Below are 26,516 nucleotides of genomic sequence, written 5' to 3'. Positions count from 1 at the left end.
TGCTTCTTGTGGAGAACCTCTGCTTTACCCCAATCATCCAGGCATACAATAAAAATTCATACTCCATCAAGCCATTCTACAACACTTCATTTTCAGAGTTTCCAACTACAGAGATTCCAATTTCTCACCAATTCATAACCATTACAGTTTGCCTCATGCTACACTGACTGCATCAGGCTGTCATTTAGAAATTATATACCATTTGTTGGATATTTTTTATGTGCTAGGCATTGTGCTAGGGACTTAATAGGGTGATTTTCATTCTTATACAGAAGTCAGTGTGGCCGGGCACGTTGGCTCATGCCTCTAATCCCAGCACTTTGGGAGGCTGAGGCAGGAAGATCACCTGAGGTCGGGAGTTTGAGACCAGCCGGACCAACATGGAGAAAACCCATCTGTACTAAAAATATAAAAAATTAGCTGGGTGTGGTGGTGCATGCCTGTAATCCCAGCTACTTGGGAGGCTGAGGCAGGAGAATCGCTTGAACCTGGGATACGGAGGTTGTGGTGAGCCAAGATCACGCCATTGTGCTCCAGCCTGAGCAAAAAGAACAAAACTCCATTTAAAAAAAAAAGGAGGTAAGTGGTAGATATTATCTCCATTCAGAGATGAGTAAAATGAGGCCCTGAAACATTAAAATAACTCATCCAAGGTCACAGCCAATCAGTGGATGAACTGGGGTTTGAACCTCATCTGTCCAAGGTCTGTAGTCTCCCTGTCTCAGGCCACACTGTTTCTCCTGATGAGAAAAACTAATGCACGCATACACAAGAAATACATTTACCCAAAGTTACATGAGTTCAAATGGCAAGTCCGGTGTATAGACTGTTGTAGAGGTTGGTGATCTCAGCACTATGTGGACCACCAGCAGTATGGATGTCTTTGTTCTAGGGACATCAACAAGCTGATTTTTGAATTATGAATTTTCTACAGAAAACAGGAAAATGGTGGTTTCCTTTAAGTAGAAACAACAAGCAGTAGCTGGTTGCCATGGTAGCGGAGGTAAACTTAATCTTGACTGGGAATGCAATCACCAGAAAGGGACAGCAAATATGGTTAAGAGTCTTATCCAGACCAGGGGTATTTTACCTGGAGAAGAAAAAGTCAAAGGAGAGAAATGATAGACATCTTCAGTGATTTGAAAGGCTACTGTGTAACGGAAGTGAAGCATACATTCGAGATTATTCTAAAAGGAAAATCCAGCATTCGTGAGTGGAAATTACAATGCAGTCATGGAAGCCAGTTTTCCACTGAATGATAATAAAGAACATTTAACCATCATAATGTTCCAACTGGATTGAAAAGCTAAACAAGCTGTCTAGAGAGCAATAAGTTGCTAAAATAGAAAGATGCTGACAGGAAGGTCATCTCTCTTGGGAGACCCAGTGTGGGTGAGGCTGGGCTAAACAAATTCCCAGGCCCCCTTCCCAAACAAAATCTCTGTTTCTCCAGAGAATTAGTAAATTGGAGTTCCCTGTTGAAGACAGACAAATGGAAGGTCCAATGGGCAGAAAGCCCCAGCCGCTCATCACTACAAGAGGAGAGGTAAACTACAATCTCACCTGGGAAGAAAATGTTGTTTAGGTGACACAAACCAAGGGGAGGAGAAACCTCGAGGAGGATTTTTCCCTTCTGTTCTGAATAGATGATCAAGGGATAAGGCAGTAAGGGTAAAACCAAAAACAAACAAAACAAACAGAAAAAAACCCACCAACAATCAAGCAGCTTTCTGCTGTCTTCCAGCCCTCAGACACTCTGATGCCTCTTTCTTGGAATGTACCGCCACCTCCCACTGCTTTGGCCTGAAGACTGCATTTAATTTTAAAAAGAAAATAGGCAACCATCCAGCTAGGGGATAGTTAGAGTAACAGTTGATTAGTCCTTTTCTAAACACTAAAACTATCTTTTGTTTCATTGCTCTTTATTTGCTGTACACCAACAATTCATTAAAAACATCTCACCACTAGATTTAGTGAATGGATAGGACAGGTCTAAACCCAAACATTTCTCTTGGAAAACCAACCACATTGTAAACTTGCAGACCTGTCCAGGAAAATAAAACTGTTACAAAGTCAACCTCTACTGAGGCACACAGCCTCTTTTGTAAAAGAAAAAAAAAAAAAAGAAATGCTGAAAAAAATGACAGGTTTTTCTCAAAAAACAACAAAAGCTTATTCATCTTTCCATATTCAGCATGAAGAACACCTAAGAGAATTTTCCCTATCTCTTCATCTCCAGGGCACTCAAAGTATTTACAATCTCATTATTTTATACAACTCCCATTAAGTGGGCACCAAAGATTATTACCCTTCTTTGATTTCTAAGAAAACAAGTACAGAAAGATTAAACAAGTTCCCCAAGGTCGTTCAGTAAATTGAGATGCCTGGATTTTTGTGCAGTGATTGTTCTAGGGACATAGTACAAAGTGACTGAATCCTCTAAACTCACCAAAACCCCTAAGTCTTATAGATCTCTTCCCCATTTCTCATCACTCATGAAATTTTCATCATCTAATCACAAATCTGCCACTATGTGGATCCTGGACATAGGTATCCTACCAGGCCAGTGCCATGTCTGCAAGAAGCCTGGCGCTACACCTGACAGCTTTCAAATCACCATCAAACGATTCCTTTATCTAATGAAGTTGATTCTGCCTGGCTGCATCTGGGAAATTTTTAACCCCATGATCAGCTATTGCACAGTTGGTTTAACTTGGATGAGACAGAAGACAAAATAGTGGTGGTTTAAAAAAATACCTCCCCCATTCTGATTACAAAGGAGGCATGATTAACGAAGTACCCTTTGTATCCAAGCTCCATTCTAAGAGAAAGAGAAAAAGCTTTCCTTCCCCCTTTTTTGATCGCTGAGTCTTTTCCTACTTGTCTCATCACCCACACAATCTGTTCACAGCCCAAGCAGACAATCCAGCCAGTCTGTGGAGAGTTCCTAAAACATTTATGTCGTGAAAGCAGACAGGATGAACAGGACCTCATTTCGACAAAGGATGATGGGACATTCAGCAAAAGAGTTCACAAAGGGAAATACAGACGGAGGCCCAGAGCTGAATGAATTTGCCCACAATGTCTGACACAATGCCAGTCCTTATGGGTACTTGTAAACCTTCTGGTCAATTTACAGCCACCTCCAGGTTTTATCCTCCAAATTCCATTACTTTTAGAACAGAGGGTTTTAAAAGAAAATACAATTAACAAGTTAAGGAGGTCCAAATCAGTGCTTTAAGGATCCTTCAATTACTCTAGATCTTTAAACATAAAAATAGCAAGTTAGATGAAGATTTTAGTTCCAACACTACCAGATCGGGGGTTGACATAATGCACATAAAATACTTAATACATTGCCTGGTGCATACTAAGTACTCAAATAATATTACCTAATATTTTCATCTTATACTGCTCTGTTTTATTAATGATGTTTTTATATATGTCATGCCTATCTACTCAGCTAAATAGTTCCACCTTATCTGTTTTTGGTATAGTCCAAAAGATAAATGCCTTCATATAATTATCTTATGTAAGTCTTCAGATCTATAGGTTGCAGATAAGACAGGAAAAGCAAGACTAGGTCTCATAGCTGGCAAGTGGTAGATTCCCATACTGAGATCTCAATTCACTAATTTCACATCCAGTGCTTTGTTTCAATAACACCACAAATGAACAGATTATCATCTCTTGTGCCTCTTTGTATTCTTCAGAATTTAGCTAAGAGCTAAGATATACCTTAATCATCATCTAAAATAAATTTCTAATGATAGGTAACCTAACATCTCTGAAGATTTATTTTAGTGCCTTTAATAAGGAAGAAAAGAAATGGGTGGAAAAGCCCAATCATATTTGGTTTTGAGGAAAGACGTGCCTCTGTTTTTATTTGCCAAGGGAAAGCATTACCAGGTCCATTTAGAAAGACAAGAGGAAGTAAGGCCGAGCGTAGTGGCTCACGCCTGTAATCCCAGCATTTTGGGAGGCCGAGGCTGTTGGATCACTTGAGGTCAGAAGTTCAAGACCAGCCTGGTCAACATGGTGAAACCCCATCTCTACTAAATATACAAAAATTAGCCAGGCGTGGTGGCGGGTGCCTGTAATCCCAACTATTCAGGAGACTGAGGCAGGAGAATCGCTTGAACCCAGGAAGCAGAGGTTGCAGTGAGCTGAGATGGCACCATTGCGCTCCAGCCTGGGTAACAAGAGTGAAACTTCGTTCCAAAAAAAAAAAAAAGACAAGAGGAAGCATGAGGATTCAGTGATATACCAAGGGTATACCAAGGAGACAAATGGGGCTAGAGCCAGAACTCTTGATACTCTGCTCATGGCTTTCTGCATTAAGTTCATTATTAATTTAGCACCTTGAGTGAGATGAATCTTGTCTTGGATTATGCACAGCAAGTTGCGTTTCAGATGACCATCCCATACTTTAAAGGCCCATTCCAAACCCCCTATGTATCACAAAAAAATTATCTGATCTAACAAATGCCTAGAACCCTTAGTCTATTTCCCCTAACTTAGCCCTTAACAACAAACTGTCTTATTTTATGGATCTTGTCTTCCCAAATATAAGTTGCTGGAGGGCAAAATCCATGTGTTTACTCCTTCTGCAGCCCATGGCTAACCTAGTTCAGGACTTGCAGCAACATGTGCTGCTCATTGCTTCCTCTGGCTCACAGTCTCCTAGATGTCCCGAAGAAACCTCGAGTCATCATAACATCTACTGAATTTCCCAACCATCCCCAGCACTACTGCTCTGCTTGGGCAGTCATTAAAGCTTCTCTTCTGCCTTCAGGATCTTCATTTCAGCTGCTGGGACATCCTGTTGCCATCCATTTCACACAGACATCCAGCCCAGCAGGAACACGTGTTGCAATGAGCTTTGCTTCAAAGCCAGCAGCCTGGCCAAGTTCCAGGAATTGTCACTAATGATCTTCACCAGCTACTTGGTGCTCAACAGTGATCTCTGCACACACACACACACACACACACACACACACACACACACGCACACCCCATTTCCAATACTGCTCTGGAGGAGCTGCCTAACAGAGGGTGATTCCATAACTTATTTTATTCTTTAATTGTTACAGAGGACTTATTTCACCACAATAACCATCCAAATATACTCTGCAATGCAGCAGTGGCCTCCACCAACTTACTCTTTTTTTTTTTTTGAGATGGAGTCTCGCTTGCTCTGTCACCCAGGCTGGAGTGCAGTGTTCTGATCTCGGCTCACTTCAACCTCCACCTCACAGGTTCAAGTGATTCTCCTGCCTCAGCCTCCCAAGTAGCTGGGACTACAGGCATGTGAAACCACACTTAGTTAATTTTTGTATTTTTTAATAGAGATGGGGTTTCGCCATGTTAGCCAGGCTAGTCTCAAACTCATGACCTCAGGTGATCCGCCCACCTCGGCCTCCCAAAGTGCTGGGACTACAGGCGTGAGCCACTGCACCTGGTTCCACCAACTTATTTTTAAACTAACGGCATAACAAGTGCATCAGTTTCTTTTGGTTGTAAGAGACAGGAAACCCTGCTCAAAGATCCTTCAGCAAAACCTAAATTAGTAAGGTGATACTGAAAAATTGATCCAGAGATAAAGCAGTCTTCTTGTGGTTGTTTTGAGAAATCAAATTATGTCAACAGATCTCACTTCTCTACAGTCATTGAATTCTACCCTGTATTTTATTAGCTTCATTCTCAGGCCTCATTGGAAAGACTCCAGCAATTCCAGGCTTATATTCTGTGAGTTCAAATTCAGTAAGAAAAAGAGGACATCTCTTCCTGGTAGCCTCCACACAAGTCTCTGAATTCACTCTAATTAGACTAACTTCAGGCATAAATCCACTGTGGCCAGTGCTTGGCTTGGTCACATGTCCATCACTGGAATCAGCAGTGAAGATTCTCTTAAACCACATGCACTGAGAGTGGGGAAAAAAATGTTCCACAAAGGAGATTCAGGCAGATCCTGCTGCCAAAACAAATAGGTGAAACACTGGGCAGCCAAAAAACACCAATCATCATCCCCAATAAATCTTCCTTCTTTTCCTAATCTTCAAGAAGTTGTATTACTGGGATGATCCAACTTTGAAAATAGTATATTAAAAGAAAGGAACAACCAGGCAAGTCATATAAAAATATATGTAGCCAGTAAGCACATGAAAAGAGGTTTACCATTACTATCAATCAAAGAAATGTAAATTAAAAGAATAAGATATTATCAGCACACTGGGAGACATTCTTTAAATAAAAGTAATCACCAGTACTGGCTAACAGGCAAAGAGATAGACACTCCCAGATTTGGCTAATGGGTGATGTGATTATCACTGACCATCAAAATCCTTAAAAATGTGCATTTCATTTTACCTAAGATAAATTCACAGAAGTGAATTTACTAAGGAAACAATACAGGATGTAAGTAAGAATTTAAATACAAAGAAGGTTTCTCCAGTATTGCTTATAATAGCCTTAAACTGGAATTATTCTAAATGTCCAACAATAGATTGAGCAATTTAATTATATCCATACAATGGGTTATCATACTGACACTAAAAAATGACCTTTCAATGCATGTTTATTAGCATGGCTTAAATAAGTAGAAAGGCACAACACAGAAGAATTAATAAAGTGGGCAGCAAATAGCATCATTCACTAACTAAACCTAGTAAATTAGTTTCACCCTCATCTCCTAGGCAATCCCTGGCTCCTTCTTTAAGATTTACCCTAGGGTTTTCTAAAGACCCAGATTCCGCCCAGGGAAAGAGAAAAACATCTGGATACCCTTAGCAGGCTAAAATGTGTTAAATAAATATGTAAAGAGATAATCAACAACTGTTTATGGGAACGGCTTGCTACACAGAGGAAGGTGAAGAAGGTGGACCACAACTGGCATTTACTTGTCCTGGAAGAGAGCTCAGAAAGGAATGTTTGGCCAATACACAGTGATTTCTATCACAAATAATTCATATTTTTTAAAACTACTCTTTTTTCTTGTTCTTCAACTTATCATAATGTAGCAATTAATATTCAAATCCCCAGAGTTCTTCCCTCCACAAACATAGCTACTGCCTCGCCAAACAAAACATACCACAAACAGTTACTCCCCATCTTTCATAACTTTAAAATGTAAATATCCTTGGTGAACTGGCCTATCTTAGAGTGTTGTTAGGAAGATCAAATAAGATGATTTCTACTAGAGTACCTTAAAGAAGGATAAAAGCACTATACAAATGTGAGGTATCAGGCATATCAATGCATTACCTAGATTTAACAAACACACAACAAAGCATGGGAGAGTTCACTGCAAGCCTCTGGCTCCTCCATAACCCTCATGTTCTTTTCCCTGCAGTCATTTCAGAAAACCAGATGTTTGTTTGCAAAGTTTCTCTGCAGCAAAAGGGCAGGCCCTCTCTACATTCAAATTGGCTGAAGCTGGTGTTTCTAGCTGTTGAAACTTAGGTAATAACAGGAGGAAATACCAAAATTAATCCAAAAAGCAGGCAGGCACACTTTACAGACTGGAGCCCTAAGATGGAAAAAGGCAACAGCATGAACAAGTAGAGGGTTAATGGTTTTCATATTATTTAATTCAGGCTGCAATAATTACAAATCCTAAAGATATAAACTTCTGAGAGTCATCATTCTTTCAGAATTAGTATACAGGATTCCTATTAGTAATATTTTATAGTACTCCAAATATCTTCCCAAAGGAAATCACTGCTGAAAAGGACAAAGTTCTTTGTTGGTAGGGCTGTGCTTTTATACCATGGACTTACATACTGTTCCTTCTACAGTCTCCTCATTTTAAAAAATGGCAAAAAATTTAAATAAAACATGGATGGAGCAATAAGAAGTACACTGCAGTTCTTAAATGCCCTTCTTTTTAAATCACCACCCCAATTACGTCCCTCCCTTGAGGATATTTACAGTCCTCTATGACACATGCTCTGTACCTTCTTGGTTCAAGGAAAACACACCTACAGCATTTCAAATTAACTACTGACCCTTACTCTCACACTATAAACAAACCCTTTTCACAATCTCAATTGCATTGTGTCCACATTGATTAAAGCTTGAAGCCTGGTGACCTCATGTGGTGTTAACTTCTCCCATGCACCAACAGCATTCCGCCTTTCTACTCAATTACCCCCTTTGGTGCCAGAGGATCGCTACCCAATGAACACATACAATGGACTTCTGCTTCATTACACTAACCAACAGCAGGATAGAAATAAGCAGAAGAGGAATAAACAAGCTAATTTATCATGAGGACAGAGCAAGCTTTCACCAGTCTCGCCATGGAAAACTTCAGTGGTTAACGGGAACATCAATAGTCTGGGGGTGATGTTTATGATCTTACAGATTATGGACAAAGCCATAACAGAACCCCAAACTGACTAAAGAATTCTGCAGATTAGCAGGTGTGAACACACGCACACAAAACCCATGCCTTAAAACTCAGGGGTCCTACATGAAACCTACTCAGTAATTATTTTGGGAAGCATAACCCTGGGCTTTGGATAACGTGGGCTGACACTCTGGTAATTTGCCCCAAGTGTTCAACCTAACGGTGGGGCCCCTCTTATTTATCTTTGACAAGGTGGTCAGGAGGAACCCAGCCCCTTTGTGAGAGGGGTCTGGTACCCCCCTGCCCCCCGCTTCATTAGGCAGGGCAAGGGCACAGCGGTTGATTAAATTAACAACTTTGGAGGGCTTCAGTCCCAGTTCCCAGACATTAGCACCATCATCCAGAACAAATTAAAAGTCTCACAGCAATTAAGCAGATTTTGAAAATGAATTTCCCATGGTTCAATGGCTCAACCACAATCTTGAGTTAAGTATCAGAGAAGAGTATTGAAGGAAGATAAGAGGAACTGACTGCTGAATTTCCAAAGTAAACACACAACTGGTAGAAGCAGCATACACAATAAACTTCTGAGCCTCTGCTAAGTAGGCTTATACATTTCTTTTATAGAAAATTGGAAATATTCCGTCACAGAAGGGGAAAGAATAAAATATTAACATAGAATGGTTGTATCGAAATGGTGCAGTTTTTTTCTTTTTCTTTGTTTTTAATTCCTTTAACATCATTTTACTCTTGTTCAAAAATATAAATAGATAATAAGAGGGGACAACAACACCTACTTCCAGTCACAGGCTTTTAAATTCAAACGAGAAATTGTACATCCAAGTCTGGAACTGGAATCATCTACATTTCTCTGAACCAGTACAACCAGGTTCACAGCAGGCAAAGACCTTTTATGCCAGCCTCCAGAGGACCCTGGGTGGGTGATTTACCTCTAAGAACTCATTTCTGGATCAAAAGAATAAGATTAATAATAAAAGAATGCCTATCACATTCTAGGTGTGTACTCTTTGCCAGGCACTGTTGTGAGGTCTTGTCATACTTGCTTCCTTCCCTTTCAGCTTACATGTGCTCCTTTAATCCCTGCTCCCGCCTGGCACCTCTGCCTGGCTGTACTTGCAAGTCACAGGCCTGGGTTCCTCTTTGCCTGCAGGAAGACATTTGGCACAGCTTGTGTGCAGGAACCTGGAGGAATCCTGAAGGAATGTGAGAATGAATTCATTCCCACTCACCAGATCTATAAGCTGAATACAGTGGAATGCAGAGGTAGTTACTTGAATAAATTATATTTTCCTGTCAGGGGCATTTATAAAAGCTGACATCATAAATACATTATTGGTCTCTAAGTACAACCGTAAATAAATCTACAAAATACTTACAAGCATAACTTTCAAAGATTCGTTTTTCATCTTTAAAAGTTTATAGAAAATTAAGCAAACTATGTGAATCTTCTAAAAGAAGCCCCTTCAAAATAGCCTTCATGGAACAGAGGAAACACATTTACTTCTTAAAGACAGTAAATATCAAAATTCGCATTACAATTCTACAGTTCCATTTGGATATTCAAAATTTGGAGATATATGTACTTCTGTGTGTTCCCTTCTTCCCACTAAACTTTTATCAACTAGTATAGATAACCAGCCACAGTCAACTCTCTGCCTTTATGGCCAAGTAGGGACCAAAATATATAGCACAGATGTAATAACGATCAGCATAACAGTAGGCATAGGTAATGAAACTTTCCACTAGTGGTCAGAAAGCTCAGTTCAAATCTTATTTCTCACTATGTCTTCCTTGGGCCTTAGTTTCTACAATATAATAGAAAAAGGTCTCTTTCCAACTCCAAAATTGTACCACTTTAGAGATGTAAGCATGTGTATTATGAAGGTAACACAATCTTTTATGTTCAAGTGAATAATAAAAACTCTCCCCCCATTTAAATAATAATAGCCTGGAATATAATGTTATAAAACTTAGGGCAGGCCTCAAAGCCTTAAAGTAGAAGCATTTTAGTTACCTCCACAATAGATGGAATGCAAGGCATTCATCTATTCATCTCTTCAACAGATATTATTGGGTACCTACATTGCACTGATCTGTAGTAACAACAATAAAGGTGAGTATATTAAATCATCCTCATTCTCATACAGCTTATAGTTTGACAGAGGTTATATTTTAATCATTACTTTTGTTTAAAATTTCTTATAAAACAGCAATATAATTCTAGCTAATATTTCAGAAGTGATTAATATTTTATTTTTAAAAATCATTTTTCCTCAAAGTTTGACTTTAAAAAGTCTTTGTCATTTACGTTATATCTAGAAGCAAAAAAATTTCCCAGTGGATGATGACTCCAATTTTATAATGTAAAACAGAAGTACAGCTGGGATTCACTTTGCAGCAAGCAAAGAGGGAATAGATCTCTTCCACAAAATGAGTAATATCCATTTAAAAGTCGTGCTACCTGAGCTTATCTATGCTCTAAAGCGCCATGAATATTGGCCCAGAATTTTAAAAGACAAACATTTAGATTCAAATAAAATGTTGGTTAAAAACAGAAAAACAACCCAAGTTAATCATTCTAATTTACCGAATATATGAATGACCTGCTTCTTGGACTATTGGCTAGCATAGATCTTGCCTAACAGGAAAGGCTATCAAGTAGGGTGGCTGGGTTTCTAATTTTATCCAATCCATTAAGAGGCAGAAATAACCTGCCATTGACCTTACAAGACACAGGTTGACTCCAGAATAAACAAACAAACAGACTTGAAAAGTTAATTATGGGCAACCTCTACTTCAGAGAAATGGCTCACATATATTAATTGATCTAACACCTATGTGCAGGCTCCCAATGAGAGAACTCATGTTCTCTCATTTAAATCCCACAACCCCCTGTGACTCAGAGGTTTTTGGTTGAGGGAAATTGAGGCTCACAGAATTTCAATGGCTAGTCTAGGTCACAAAGCAAGTTTGATAACAAAGAGATAAATCAGATCACTGCCATTGATCAACCATAAAACCACATTCCATCAGTTATTATAGAAATCCAATCACTTTGAATGGAGGGATCAAGTTTCTCAAGGATTAAGCTTCTCATTTAACACGAACTGTCATATGGAAAACCTCCAGCCAACACTGTTATTTTTATAGAGTGACTATTTCTCAAGAATCCTGTAAGAAGCCCACATCAAGAGGCAACTTTCAAAATTACTAAAATTTCAAAAATTTCAAAATTACAAAAGTAACAGTTCTGTCCAGTGGGAAGAGTTAATGCCTTTCCTTTACAGAGCTGCTTTAAGTAATTAGTCAAAGTTTTATCACCGAAATATTACGGTCTCATAGATACATTAATCCTGACTTTGTTAAAATCCCAAGCATAACTGCTCATCGCTCTCCTAAACTTTCTCTTTTTCAAGAAGTGGGTGGGGGAGGGAAGGAAGGTACTGGAGGAATTCTTCTGATATCTGTAAAAAGAGAAACAAATGCTAATTAAAAGATGACTTTAGTGCCCTTTCAGTTTAAAAATCTTGAGCATTTACAAATTGTCCTGTGTTTTTTTTCTCTTTCATCAACTATTACCCAGAAATACCAAATTCTCATAGAGCAAAGCTCTGTCCTGTTTGGGCATGTTCAAAGAATAGTGCCAGGGATTTAATACTGGCATACTCATGGACCTGCACATTCTGAAATTCAGGGGGAGGCATGAATAAAAAGATAGCTGAGGTCCCACAGTTGCCTGTCACAGCCAAGCCCCACCCCACCCACATCCTCATATGATCCTCAGGAAGCAAAACCTTTCTGAGATGTTCTATAAGTGACAGCAAGACCCAACGTGCAGTCTTTTCAAGGCCTCAGTAAAAATCTTATCTACGACTTCACTTAGCCCAGGCACACAGGGGCTAAAGTAGAAGCCTGGTTCACACAAGCCAGAACTAGCTCAACACAACAGAAAAAAGAAAGGAATGTCTTTTCTATGTCTTTTCCACGTCTGAGGCATTCTGCTCCAGGGCAAATTACAACCTAAATAAGAGCAGATAAATTATATGAGAACTGAGTAAAAGAAATAGAACCTCAAAAAGGGCTGCTCTGCCTCGAAAGAAGGCTGGAATTCATAAAGCATGGAACGTAACTTTTTTAATGGTGATCACCTGAAGGCAAGCTTGTTAAACAGAGACTTAAAAGTCAAGATTCATTTCAGCTAAATTAGATGGTGCAGAAAAACAGTGCTTCGTGACTCTGCTCAGTTTCAACCAAACAAAAAGACAGAGGAGGAAGAATTTACAGTATAATACTTGCACCACTCGAATTGCACTTTGTTAGTCACAAAGGAGGGGCCCACAACATTATAAGCCTTATTTTGGCAATGTGAATTTTCTGCTTGCAATTACCTTCAAAGTGAAGAAATGGCAGAGACAAAGAATGAGGAATTTTGTTGCTGCTTTTGTATGTAAATCCGACCAAAATATATAAGGCTATGTGACTTGACCCCAAGCTCACTATAACTCTGGAATCATGCGTGTCACAAACATCCTCCGAAAGCACAAGAATTAGTCATAGATTTTTTTAGTCAAGGAAGCCTCAGACTGATAAAGTCTTAAAACTAGACACATGGACTGTGCTTTGGATTGGATAAGTAATGACTATACTGCGTGGTTTTGGTGTGTGTTTTTTAAAGAGTTTTAAATTTACATTTCCCCAAGCAGGAGGAAGGGAATGTACCACGCCCTCAGCAAGCAAGGAAGGAATTTAGTTTTTTTTTTTTTTAAATCTGTAGTGTTCTTTAAAATCCACATAGCATAGCATAACATTCCATGTAATTCTGTTGTTCCATAAGGGATTGGCTAAGTATATTAAGGATACAAAGGGAAGGGGGAGATGACAAAGTTATTGCTATTTTATTTTCAAGTAACAGAAAAATCAATCGAGCTATAAGAAGCACCAGTTGGGAATGTACTGCACATTAACTCTATAATAGCCTTAGACAGAAACCAGATGATCTTCACACTGAAACTCTGAAGGACACATATCTTTGGGGCACTGAGTAGCATTAGAAACTGCATCCGGCCGGGCGCAGTGGCTCAAGCCTGTAATCCCAGCACTTTGGGAGGCCGAGACGGGCGGATCACGAGGTCAGGAGATCGAGACCATCCTGGCTAACACGGTGAAACCCCGTCTCTACTAAAAAAATACAAAAAACTAGCCGGGCGAGGTGGCGGGCGCCTGTAGTCCCAGCTACTCGGGAGGCTGAGGCAGGAGAATGGCGTAAACCCGGGAGGAGGAGTTTGCAGTGAGCTGAGATCTGGCCACTGCACTCCAGCCTGGGTGACAGAGCGAGACTCCTTCTCAAGAAAAAAAAAGAAAAAAAGAAAAAAGAAACTGCATCCAAGCCGTGGCTGTGGCTCTGCCTCTAACTGCATGAACTGAACGGCATCCCTTTCCTGGGACTCAAATTCCTTCTAAATTAAGGTAGAACAAGATAGTCTCGAAGGCCCTTTCATCCTTATGATTTAATACTGACAAGCTCTTTAGCTTCTATTCAGGCCAAACGCCACCAAAGTGTATGGGTACAATGGATCCAAGTAGCCGCACTCATGGACAGTGACAAAATCACACAGCTTTGGGGTAGGATCAAGTATCATATTGGCCTAGAATGTACTGATGCTGCCAAGGTGCGGGGGGAGGGGGTGGGCAGGTGTGGAGATACCACTGATGTGTGAAATGACATGCCTAATATCCCAGAGACCCCTGAATCCCAGGCATTCTTATTCTGAATAGAGACTTTTAATCGATTTCTTGTCTCTTCCTATGTCCTCATGTTACCATAGTTCTACAAGTCTGTGCTGCCAGTGAGGGTTGGCAAATCATCCCAACTCAGAAGTATAGACTTACAAAATGGCATAATCAAGCTTCATTAACATTGTATATAAAGCAGAAGTAATAGATTGAGTAAAAGCATGAGAGATTCTCTTGGGAGTAAAATGTGCATGCTTTAGGAGAAGTTTGGGCTTGTGTTCTTATTTGTTAATTTTCTGCAATAACATTAATATATATCATTTGGGGGAGGTTCATAATGAAATACTTGGTTATAGCACAGGAACTAATGTTAGAAAGCAGGATGACCTCCTTGAACTTTCAAACCCAAACCAAGTAAGGTCATTCCCATCCACAAATCTGTAGGTGTTGGGCAAAGCGGTGGTGACTCAAAGAAGGAAAAGAATGGACAATAAACAGTGTCATGTGTACATTTTCCCAGATCTAAGAACAGAGAGGGACAAAGAAAAGTAGGAGGGATGGATTTGGGATTAAGCAAATAGTTTCAGTGCAAAGTCCTTTGGAAATCACATCTCTGATGGGCCTGGCTCAATGAGACACTGCAGCAAGTGCCAAGTCCTCAAGATAGTAGATTCTAGTGATATTTAATGCTTGTAGCAATCCCCATGAGGAAGTAGGGCTCTGTTTCACATCACAGTTAAGAGAGAGAGTCAATGAGATTTTATGACTTTTTTGGGATCACTGAGGCCACAGGTTGTGTGCAGAGTCGTAGCCAAGTTTCTCTCCAATACATGACACTGCTTTGAGACCAGAAGCTCTCTCTTTGAGAGGGGGTCAGGCAGGACTAAGGCAGCAGTTAACTGGTCTCCAACCAACTTTCATGAGCCTGGCCTTATTAAACTAGGTCTGAAGAAAAACTGAATCAACCATTTACAGACTTATTATCTTCTTTCTAAAGGAAAATCATAATGTCTTGCCAAAACAAATGTAATAACTTGGCCTTTTCTTTCAATTACCTCTGCTTTCTTGGAAATGTGTATCTGTGGATAAAACCTCTGAGTTAACCCAGGGAATTAACCAGATGTTTAAGAAGACCCTGTAATTCCTGTGGGCCAGCAAAGAAAGAACACCCCTTGGCCAGATTATATTATGAGAATGGAGTACTAAGGAGAAAGGGGAAGCAGAAAATTAAACTTGAAGGCCCAGGATTTAAACAGGCATAGCAGATAGAAATGTTAGCTCAGTTTTGGAGGATTGGGTGGCACTGGAAGCAGGTTTTGGAAATCCAGGCACAAGCTGTGTCCTTGAAAAGATAGTCTCATATATTTCCAGAGCGCTTCATTTTCTTTTCTTGAGTCTATATTCTACCCCCATCTTCCTATTCCACATCCTCATTACACTCCCATTTCTTCAACAGCTACCTTTAGGACCTACTGTGCATGCTAAATCCAGGGGGCATTCAGAGGGCCCACTATCTCAACAAATTTCCCATTACAACTCTCAGCCATCTTCTGTTGTATGCAACAATTTCCTTTGGGGAGTGTTGGCATGTAATTTTCTTAGGTTCAGTCCTCCCTAGCACAGCCCAGAAACACTGGTCAATATTTACAATGGCTGGTGTAGGTGGTTCTTATGTCTTAGGAGTTGGGGATCCCTTGTTTAGGAAGTAATAGGCCAACGATCAGTAACCGTGCAGTGATGTGAGTTTGGGGAAGGGGTGGAAGCAAAAAGAAAAGGTAGTGGGGGTTTGAGCTTTCATCTTCTGCTCAATCTGTATAGAATCAGTTTCACCACACTCACCCCTTTGTTTCCCATAGAAATGGAAAGGACAATGGGAGGAAAATGGCATTAAGCTTAAGAATATGGCTTAGGATTCAATCAAGGACTGTGGGCTTGAGTCTTAACCCTCTCATTTACTATCTCTGCACTCTCATTTACTATCTCTGCAACCTCAGAAGAGGTTCTTAAATGAGCCTCAGAGTCATGTGAAAATTGAACAAAGTGAAGTATTTGCTTCTTTGGGATGATATGATCATTAAGTGAATCTTTACATGTGAAATGCTTTCCATAGTCCTCCAGTCTTCCAATATGATTACTGCTTTTCCTCCCCTACAAGATTTAGGCAGGGGTAGAATGTAGGGGGCAGGGGGAAGAGGTAGTAGTAAGAGGCTATAGAAATTTAGTATTTTTATATTATAAATTATACATCATTGTTTTAATTTAGCAATCCTTTTAGATTCATCTTTTTACCAAAAGAAAAGTTAGAAAACACTAAAGTTTGAGATCATTAAGTTTGAGAATTGGCATGTCTCAAGCTCCTCCTCTTCACTTTCCTCCTCTCCTTCCCACATCCCCATGCAGGCACTTTCTCTAGAACTGTGCAGAGCTGGCACATTTATTAGGCCACCATCACAACCCTTCAGAGAAAAAGTAAGACCTAAATGAAATAGTCGTGATCATTTCATATCTTGATGCTCCCTGTGTCCCATTACCTTTCAGGGTCTCTATCAAAATCAAGGGCTGCAAATCTTTGAAGAGAGAACTCTATTAGCATATTTTCCAAAGAACAAAATGTACCTATTCCTGCTGTCAGGGTGGCTGTTTGTAGGAGTCTCTGGTTTAAAATGCCCTCATTATTATGCATGGGTGTGCATATAAACAAAAATTCTCCGTAGGGGAAAAGAATTTTCAACTTTCAGAAAGAGGCTCTTTTCTCAATTCCTCCACCATCACTGCCAACACACACCCTCTAAAAACCTCTCCAACCTTCACTGATTCTTTTCTTTCCTCTCCTTTGAAAAAGTCCAGACTTACTGTATAACTACATATATGTTAAAATCACCAACTAGAGAAAATAAAATTGAGTAATCTTCTTACAAGTAGCAGAATCTCAAACATTTGATGGTTAACAAACTTGGCTGCTTTAGTCAATTGGATGATTCATACAATTATGGGGACTGGTTAGAACTCGAATGGAATTGGTTGGGCTGGCATAGTCAAACTTCTCAAGACATGTCCTCCCTCAGCCTTGGCAAGGCACTGTTTGGGTCTATACAGCTGGACTCCATTTCATTTATCATCACATGTAATATTTTCTTCCTTTTGATGTTACCTGATTATAAAAATGAGAAATCAGTTTTAGTGCTTTCTAAAAGTCAAGGTTTTGGGGAAAGTGGGAAGATCACTTAAAGCTGATAATCTAGGCTCTGATGTCTGATTGACTGGAGTTCGATCCCAGCTTTGACCACAAGTAGCTAGGTAATCTTGTGCAATTTTACTAGATCTTTCTGCACCTCAGTTCCCTTACATGTAAAATGGGTACAAAAATACCAATTTGCCAAGGTTTTGTACAGATGCAATTAGACAGGTTTTGGCACATATTGCACATTCTGTACATGTTAAACATTTTATCATTTTATTAATAGATCTATAAATATATTAACATTATTTTGTATATTGATGAAATATTAATATAATTAGTTGATGGTATAATTAGTAGGGGTTCTAATTTCATACATTCTCGAATTCCCAATAAATACGTGAAAATTATCTTGATGCTAGAAAACTACATCCTAGGAAATCTTTTTGTAAACTTAGATGAAGAGGGGCTCTTTTCTACCTACAGCTCCCCTAGTTTACACAAGCTCCATGTCTCCTCTTTACTAACCCCGTGTCGGCATGTAGCCCCATCCTAAGCACACAGTACACCCTGATAGATATTTTGCAAATCAGGCAAGTAGCACACAGGAGCTTTAAACTAAGGACCTTTATATAATTTCAACAAATTCTAAATTCTAAATCTCCATAGAAACACCTTTATGAGGAATATAAGGTAAGAAATCTTTCTGCAATTTATATGAATTTAAAAATTTTAAGGTCAAATTATTGTAAAATGTCATGTAGGAAGGGAAGGCCTTAAGTCTCGATCTGGGTTTCAGGCAGGGAACCTGAAAACCTCACAAAGCCACAATAACACTATTAGCTCAAGGAAATGTTTCTCACTATAACAGGAAAAGGGAAAGTTCGAATAGAAGTCTAGACAGGCTGTGCTGAAAGAACAATCAGATGAAAGAGCAATTAGAACCAGACGTCTAGTGCCTGTAATCCCAGCACTTTGGGAAGCCGAGGCGGGTGGATCTCCTGAGGCCAGGAGTTTGAGGCCAGCCTGGCCAGTCTGGTGAAACCCCGTCTCTACTAAAAATACAAAAATTAGTTGGGCGTGGTGGCAGGCACCTGTAATCCCAGCTATCAGGAGGCTGAGGCAGGAGAATCACTTGAACCCAGGAGGTGGAGGTTGCAGTGAGCCACTGCACTCCAGCCTGGCTGACAGAACAAGACTCTGTCTCATTAAAAAAAAAAAAAAAAAGAGCAATTAGAGATTGTTAGCACGAGGATGATTACACTGCAAGAACCAAATAGTTTAGTTTTTTTTTTTTTAAGGCAAATGTTGTAATTTCAATTACTAAAAAAATTCATGTTCTTTTAAAAAAGATTAATTTGTAACGTTGCACAGTACTCATACAAACCACATTAGATACTTCTAGCAGCTAACAAAGATGAAAACAATGACATTTTACAAAATAAAAAGCAGAATCAAATACAGAAAAATATGGCTTAACATCAACCAAAAACCAATTGATTAATACTTATCAAGATTCTCACCAGATACCCAAATACTGAAGGATTACAGCTATTACATCATTAAGATATATTAAAATAAATGTAACAAGCTTAAAATCTAATAAACTGGGGAGCAAACACATATACTCAGCATAACTGTAATTTAATTTCTTAAAATTCTGCAACTTCCAAATAAACAACAGCAGCAGAAACAAAAGCTCCCATAAATGGGTCACAGTAAAGACCAATTGCCTCCACTTAAACAATACTAGCGCAATCCTGTGGGCTACATCATTGAAAGAAGTAGATAATCCATGCACAATATTGAGAAAATTGATTACATATGTGTGTATGTTATATCTTATACAGTATATGTTACATCCTCAGCATTAAAAATTTAAAAAGGCCACTCACATAAGTTACCTTTTGGAAGAAATAATGATCTTTTCTAAAGAAATAATAATTGGTGATTTGTTGATACTTTATGTTTGTAATACTCCCATTTAAGGGAGTGCTGAAAACAATGCAACAATTTTCTATTAATCCAGTTCTGATCTTCATACTCTTAGCAGTTTTAGAAGAGATGAGAACAGTGACCTGCTTTTTCAACCATTATATTCCTGAGACATGACTAATTTGAGGCTGAGCAAATTGCACATAATGGGATTCAAGTTCATGATTTTCAGTCTGCACTCTCTTTTCAGGCTACATGGTCTCTTCCCCTCCCTGCTTCCACCACCCCCAAAACTGCCTTTTCAGGAGTTAAATTCACCAAACATGAAATCAAAGGAAAATGATTTTTAAGTTTTCTGCAGGCTTATTTTTAAGGAGAATAAAGTTATATTTTTTAAAATATTTATCTTTTCCTTCAGGCACTACAGCATTTTTAAATAATTTCTAAATATTTAGAATGTATTTAGATGTATTTAGAATACTAGATGTATCAGATGTATGGTTTCATAGTGGCTCAAAGTTTTTACAAAAGTATGATATAAATCAGTGAATTTATAGATACCCCAAGTTCTACTATGTAAGATATTGCTTTCAGAGCCTTTTTGCAAAATCCCATTAAAGGTTTAGCTTATAGACACTGGTGCCAAAAAAAAAAAAAAAAAAGCAAGCAAAAAAATGTGGTTTTCTTTGGTAAGAAGGACATTGAAATAGGAGAATATTTAAGCTGGCTAAACCAAAGTCAAACCCTGGAGGCTATTTGCTTTTATAGTGAATGTTTAAATTGTCTCCATCAAATCTAGAAGGCTACAACCAAACAACAGTTTAAATGTCATGTACAATTCTCTAAGTACTGAAAGAGTTACACAATTTTAGAACTGAAAGGGACCTTAAACTCCTTCGTCTACCAATAAGGAGCCTGAAGCCTGCTAGTTAACTCACTTGCCTGGTCACTTTTGGGGTTCATGGATTGTCATTGTTGTTTGGTGGGGTGGTTGTTTTTGTGCTGTATATTTGTGTGTGTGGTGTACGTGGTCCTTACACCCTTACAAACAAGAGCTTTGCCATTTATATTCTCCTCTTCCTAAGTTGCTCTTCCTAAGTTTACTTTTATCAGCAAAGAGTGATCAAAAAGAAAAATATATTCTGGCCAGTTCAAAGGGGACATTTCTTTTTCTCACTTGGCCTACTGCAGACATGTTAGAGAGACATTTCACACCCAGGACAACTGACTTCTTAAGTAGCAGTAACAATGAGCAGCGGAGGAGTTCTCTTCTCACTGGAGAGAGCAGAGGAGGTTTCTGAACTTTACCTTGACTTTCCAGCCTACAAACTGTTCCTTCAACTACTGTTTCTGCTTGCCCACTTTGTTGCTATTCTTTCCTTAGTTTCCTCTGTTTTCCAGCTTAGGGAAGTTTGGTGGGAAAATTTTTCACTTACATTTTGTTGATATTTGTTTCCCATATTTGGGTCCCACCTAAATTTTTAGATTTGTTTAAGAGCAAAAACAATTACTCTTTAAGTGAAAGAGGAAAGGCTAAGTCACTGTTCAACATGGGCTAACTGATCTGAACTGGAGACACAGCCTTTGCAACTGAGGAAGGAGAGAAGGTAAGCAGTAAACTTACACAGTTTCCTCCAAGAAGTGTTATACATAGATATATTTCAAAGAAATTGGAATAAAGCAGTTTCTTAATTGAGGGGAATCTAGTTACAGTTAGCACCTGCCACGGACTTTTTGAGGTTGTTGTCATTAACCACATTCTTCAGGAAAAACAATCTTTGGCACCACTTACTCCAGACAAACCCTATTTGGAACAGACAAGTGTTCTGACCCTATAGTCACTCCAATGTCCACCAGCCACTCACAAGTGCCCTTAGGGCTTCTCCTTGGTGGTAGGATCCCAGAAATCCTACTAGTTCCAGAAGTGCCCTAGGAAGCCTACATCATGGATAATGGGCTCTGCAAAGCTAGGAGATCAGCCTAGAAAAAGAAAAAGAAACACACCAACAAACACCAGGAAACTATGTGTAATGGTTTGCTGCTTGTGCAAAAACCTCAAAGAGGATGAAGGTCAGACAGGGATAATAGGCCAATTTAATTCTGAAAGCACAAGGTGCAAGAAATTTTAATTATGGTCTGCCACTGAAATCACACAAGATCCAATGGCATCTAACTGCAACTGCTCATCAAGGGAGACAAGAGGTGTAATTGTAACCGCTGCATAATCACTGTGAGGGCACAGGGAAGGCTGCCTTCAGCTCCCAGCAGAGAAGGTATTAAGAGCCTCGAAAAATCCAATACGGGGAAACGAGATTGCATGTAGCCAAACAGGAGCTCTTAACACAAAAGCCAACGTGTGTGTGTGTGTGTGTGTGTGTGTGTGTGTGTGTGTTGAGGGTAGGGTTCCAGAAAGAAAAATATGAAGCTGTTTGGCCCACACTGGGGATACGAGATTGTTTGAAAACTCTGCACCCCTTTCTGCTTTGTGGATAAATGCACACAGAGAAAAGAGCACTGTCTCCTTTAGGTATTTCTCTCATTGATGAAGCTTCACCCACTCTCCTTTGTTTAAGACAATTGGCTTGGATGTTACCGTGATTTATAGTACCAAACTCCCTATTATTTGTTCCCATCAAACCCAAGTCTGGAGGCAAAACGCCACGCACACGACTCAGGTGCCCACGCCTGTGCAGCTCTGGCAGCGACGCTGCCCGCGCCCCCGGGCGTTTCCCCCGCACCTCATATCGCGTGGGCGTCCGCAAAGGCACGCGCGGAGAAAGCCCCTCCGTGGACTCTCCACTCCGCAAAGTTTAACAAAGCCGTGAAGTAAAGAAACCGACCCTCCTGTCCGCGCACGCTGCAAAGTTGGCATTGAAGTTCGTGCCGGGATGTCCCAAATCTTGAGGGGGCGCGGGGGGCGCGAGTGTGCAGAGAGGCGGGAGGATGGATGGAGATGGGGAGACAGCGAGGGGAAGGGAGTTTTTCAGAGCAGACGGTCCGTGAGGCGGTTTTCTTCACCCGGAAGCCTGTTTGACTCAGAGAGGTCCGGGAGGTGCACGCCAGGGGAGGTCTCCCGGAGCGGGCGCTGTCGCCGGGGTACCCGGGAGCTGTCACCTGCGGGGGGCTGTGGTGGGAGCGGGGGGCGCTCTCCTAAGCGCCAAGGGAGGACGGGGGATCCACAGTCTCCGGCTCTCGGGGCTCTAAGAAGTGGGGGAAGGGATATTCGCGAGTGGGCAAGAGGCCAAAAGCAACAGCTTTCGGATACGCTTTTCCCCTCCGACCTCTCCAACTTCCCGCAGCGTTGGTGAAGGACTCCCTCCCACTCCACCCCATCCTATCCAACCGCCCGGCCCACAATTCGGACCTGTACACGGCAGAGCGTGGGGTGGAGTGCGGCGGGAAAGCAGGGCGCGAAGGTCTGAACCCCAAAATGCAAACCCTCAGCGTCTAGCAAAGACGACCAAATGCATTTACAACCATGCAAGTATCTCAGCCTTGTAACAGAGCTCCGGATTTGCGCCGGGCGCAGTTCCCCGACTCTTCTGTTGTTCCTAATAAAGTCGATTACGTTGCCCTCCCGGAGCTGATTGGAAGGGACTGGAGAGGAAAAGGGGGGGAACGCGGGAAAAAGCGGGGTGGGGGGGGCGTCGAGCAATCAACTTTGTAATCCAGCGCTTCCTCGCGCGATCCGTCGCCATGCTTAGGATTCCCACCCCCGCCGCCCCCCTCCTGCCTTTCAAGTGGATACTGAAACTAGGCCAAAACTTTTTCCCCTCCTTTTCTCTTAGCCACTAGACTGGATTGTGCCCCACGGAGCCCCATGGAGCTCTGCTTTCTTAAGCACAATAGCCGGACTAATTAGATCATAGAAGCAAGGCAGTGATACTGTAACAAGTAGCCCAAGAGGCAAAGAGGGAAGGGGCCCGAAAAGACAGAAAGGGGGAAAAGTTTGCAGCTCTCCGCACTTACCAATCAAGCCTCCCACCAGAAAGGCGATGATTTGGAACACGAGCAGAATCCCACCAACAATGCACAGCTTCTTGGTGCTCATGTTTTCTATAATTGCCCCAGCCATTTTTGCGCCCCCCCTTTTTCTTTTCTCCTTGAAATAAATGTTTTAGGGTGAGCTTTTTGCTCCCTCCTCTCACACACTCCCTCCTCCCTCGCCTCCTTTCTGGGCGCTGCAAAACTTCAGAGGTGCTGGAGCGCGGCGAGGATGGCACCGGGACGGAAGGCGCCCGCACGGATTCCCCCGGCGCAGCCGGCTCGGGCTCCCCCAATGCCCGGAGCTGTGATTGTGGCCGCTCCGCCGCCTGTGGACGCTTAAAGGAGCAGGGAAGCGGATCACATGACGCCGCCTCCCTCCCTTTCTTCCTCCCTCCCTCTCGCGCTTCCTCCCTCCCTCCCTCCCTCTCTTCCTCTACCCCTTGCCCACCAGTTCGGGGCTCAGCGCTCTGGCGGGTGCTGGCGCCCGGCTCCCGAGCCTGGCCTGCAACCTGTCCCTCCAGGGACTGGTGCCATTTGGGGGTTGCTGTTGATGTTAAGCGGGTTCCCCCTGCCCAGCTTCTCACAGGTTTCCTTTTCTGGTTTCCGAAGTGCGAGATTTAAATCACCGGTGGACCGCCTTGCAGACCTTTAACTTACGCGTTGACTTTAGGAAACGGTCCCCACCCCACCCCCAACTGCTAGAACTCTCTTTGGGAAAGAGGAGGAGAATTTTTTTTAAAGGGCCCAATAGATGCCTAAGTCAAAACACAGAGATGCGAAATAAAGTCTCAGCTCGAATTCTTTCTACCAGGTTCCCAGCCTCGTTATTGGGCACAGAACCAGCTAAATTCCCCACGGCGCCCCTTGAGGAACCTAGCGCTCCAGCCAAATCAGACCACTGTTCGTTACTCCAGCGCATGTGCTTCCACAGCCTTAACCCTGGTTATTGCCTTAAAGAGAACGTGTTCTACTCCATCAATTTCAAACCTGATCCAAAACCAATTAGTCTTAAAAAAAATCTAATTTTCCACACCACCTCCATGCAGTATCTCTGGGAACTGAGTCCCTACAATCCTGTGTTTACATTTTTACTTCCTATTGTAAGGATTTATGTACAGGTTTGTCTCCACCACTGAGCTGTAAACTCCTGGGGAATAGGGACCAAGTTTTTTTTTTTTGTTCTTTGTACCCCCCATGGTGCCTAACAAAATGCTAGCTCTAGTAGGTGCCCCATAATCTTTTGTGGAATGAATAAGTGAATATGAAAGCAAGCCCACAGTTTGTATTTCAAAAGTCTAAAGAGATCTTAGGTGGTTTAGAGGGTACACATACTAAGTTACAATGTTTGTTGTCTCTGTGAGAAATCATATATTTATAGTTACACTTAACTTCCATAAAAAGAGGGGCGGGACTCCTGATAGAGATTTCCTGCTCTATCAAGTCTAAATTTCTGGACCTGGTTTTTCCATGTTTCATAAACTGGCCACTTGGTCAATACAACTCACCTTACTCAATAGACCCTTGGTTTGGTAAATACCCCACCCTGCTCCCCATACGCACAGTTTCTACCACCACCATTCACACACCTGGTTTCTTGTCCCTCCCATCCTTACACACCCTCTTCATGCCAAGAGACTATTTTTCCCAGTCTTCTCTCCTCCTCTACTCTGTTCCTGAATTTTCATTGCCCTTATAGAAGATGTCATGCAGGTTACACTTAATAGAGGCATTCATTTCTAGTCTCCAAGTGAAACAGACACTTGTCAAGGACAAGCACCAAACTTTATGCATACAAAACTCCATCTCTTCAACATCTGATAGTTCTTAACAGTTCTGAGGATATACAATCATGTGTCGCTAAGGATGTTTCAGTCAACAACAACATACCGTGTATGTGACAATAGTCCTATAAGGTTATAATACCATATTCTTGCAATACCTTTTCTATAGATATGTTTAGATACACAGAATACTTACTATTGCATTACAGTTGTCTATAGTCTTCAGTACAGTAACATGCCAGACAGGTTTGTAGTTGAGGAGCAATTGGCTACATGGTGTAGTCTAGGTCTGTAGTAGGTTATACTACATAGGTTTATGTAAATGCCCTCTATGACCTTTGCACAATGACAAATCACCTAACAACACATTTTCAGAAGGTATTCCCATCATTAAGCAATGCATGACTGTGGTTGCTGTTTATCTATTCTCTCATTCAACTCTTTATCCAAGTCACTTATTGAGCCCTTAACATGTTCCAGGCTTTCTTTCTTAAGCACTCGAGGATACCAAGATGTCAAAGTACTTGCACCTGCCCTAAAGGAACTCCAGTCCAATTGTTATTCACTGAAGAGTAATTAATTACCTCTGCTTTGGCGAACACCAGGTACTATCAGAAAGGATGAAATAGACAGAATTGTTGTCCTTCCAATGTCCTTCAGTTCAAAGTACTCAGCATGCCAAGGTGCCATACCTTGGGGTATCATGTTCTGAGCCCAACACTCCTAAAGGCCCATTTATCTCTCCTAAAAGTCATTTGTTTTCCCATGAATATCCTTCTTCTCCTATTGAGATAGTATATACGCTCCAAATTCTATTAACAACTGCTTCCTTGAGCAGTTATGGATGCCCACATACATTTGCTATATGTGAACAAAAATTTGTCTTTTGCCTTGCCAATCTGTCTTTTGTCAGTTTAGTCCACAGACCCCCAAGTACTATCCATAAGAGGGTAGAGAATAAATGGTGTTTTGTTTGTTTGTTTTTGAGACAGAGTCTCTTTCTGTCACCCAGTCTGCAGTGCAGTGGCACGATCTCGGCTCACTGCAACCTCTGCCTCCTGAGCTCAAGCAATTCTCCTGCCTCAGCCTCCTGAGTAGCTGGGATTACAGGTGCCAACTACCACATCTAGCTAATTTTTGTATTTTTAGTAGAGATAGGGTTTTGCCATGTTGGCCAGGCTAGTCTTGAACTCCTGACCTCAGGTGATCCACCCACCTCTGCTCCCAAAGTGCTGGGATTACAGGTGTGAGCCACCACACCTGGCCCCCCGTCCACTTCATATATAAACTGAAAAAATGTCTGATCCACCAAAAATGTCTGGAGTGGTAGAACTGATTTACTCAGATTAGTGAACTCCTTGACTTAATTTTTAATGAGCTGCTACAATACACTCCACCCCCTCTGCTCCGAAATGCATCTCTGCAGAGTAACTAGCCTAACTCCTTAGGTTTCAGTTTTCTCATCTGGAAATGAGATGCTGGTTCTCCACCAAGATGATCCCCTGCTTTAAGAGAGCACTTATTAAATACT

The 26,516-nt window shown here is 41.1% G+C and overlaps 1 protein-coding gene across 2 annotated transcripts in view; it reads right to left on the bottom strand.

Moving 5' to 3' along the window:
* Window positions 1–23,576, bottom strand: part of WLS (Wnt ligand secretion mediator) — a 135,174-nt gene extending 111,598 nt beyond the window's left edge. Inside the window, exon 1 of one of the 2 annotated variants that reach the window (XM_010357066.2) lies at window positions 23,187–23,576. In XM_010357066.2, coding sequence (XP_010355368.1) covers window positions 23,187–23,292 — 106 coding nt within the window. In that variant the 5' untranslated portion in view covers window positions 23,293–23,576. The remainder of the gene's footprint in view (window positions 1–23,186) is intronic. The other variant, XM_030913308.1, reaches the window with a different exon arrangement.
* Window positions 23,577–26,516: the final 2,940 nt, after the last annotated feature.

The sequence above is a fragment of the Rhinopithecus roxellana genome, chromosome 12 (genome assembly GCF_007565055.1).
Source record: "Rhinopithecus roxellana isolate Shanxi Qingling chromosome 12, ASM756505v1, whole genome shotgun sequence".
Taxonomy (NCBI): Eukaryota; Metazoa; Chordata; class Mammalia; order Primates; family Cercopithecidae; genus Rhinopithecus; species Rhinopithecus roxellana.
This window is presented reverse-complemented; position numbering and strand designations above follow the sequence as displayed.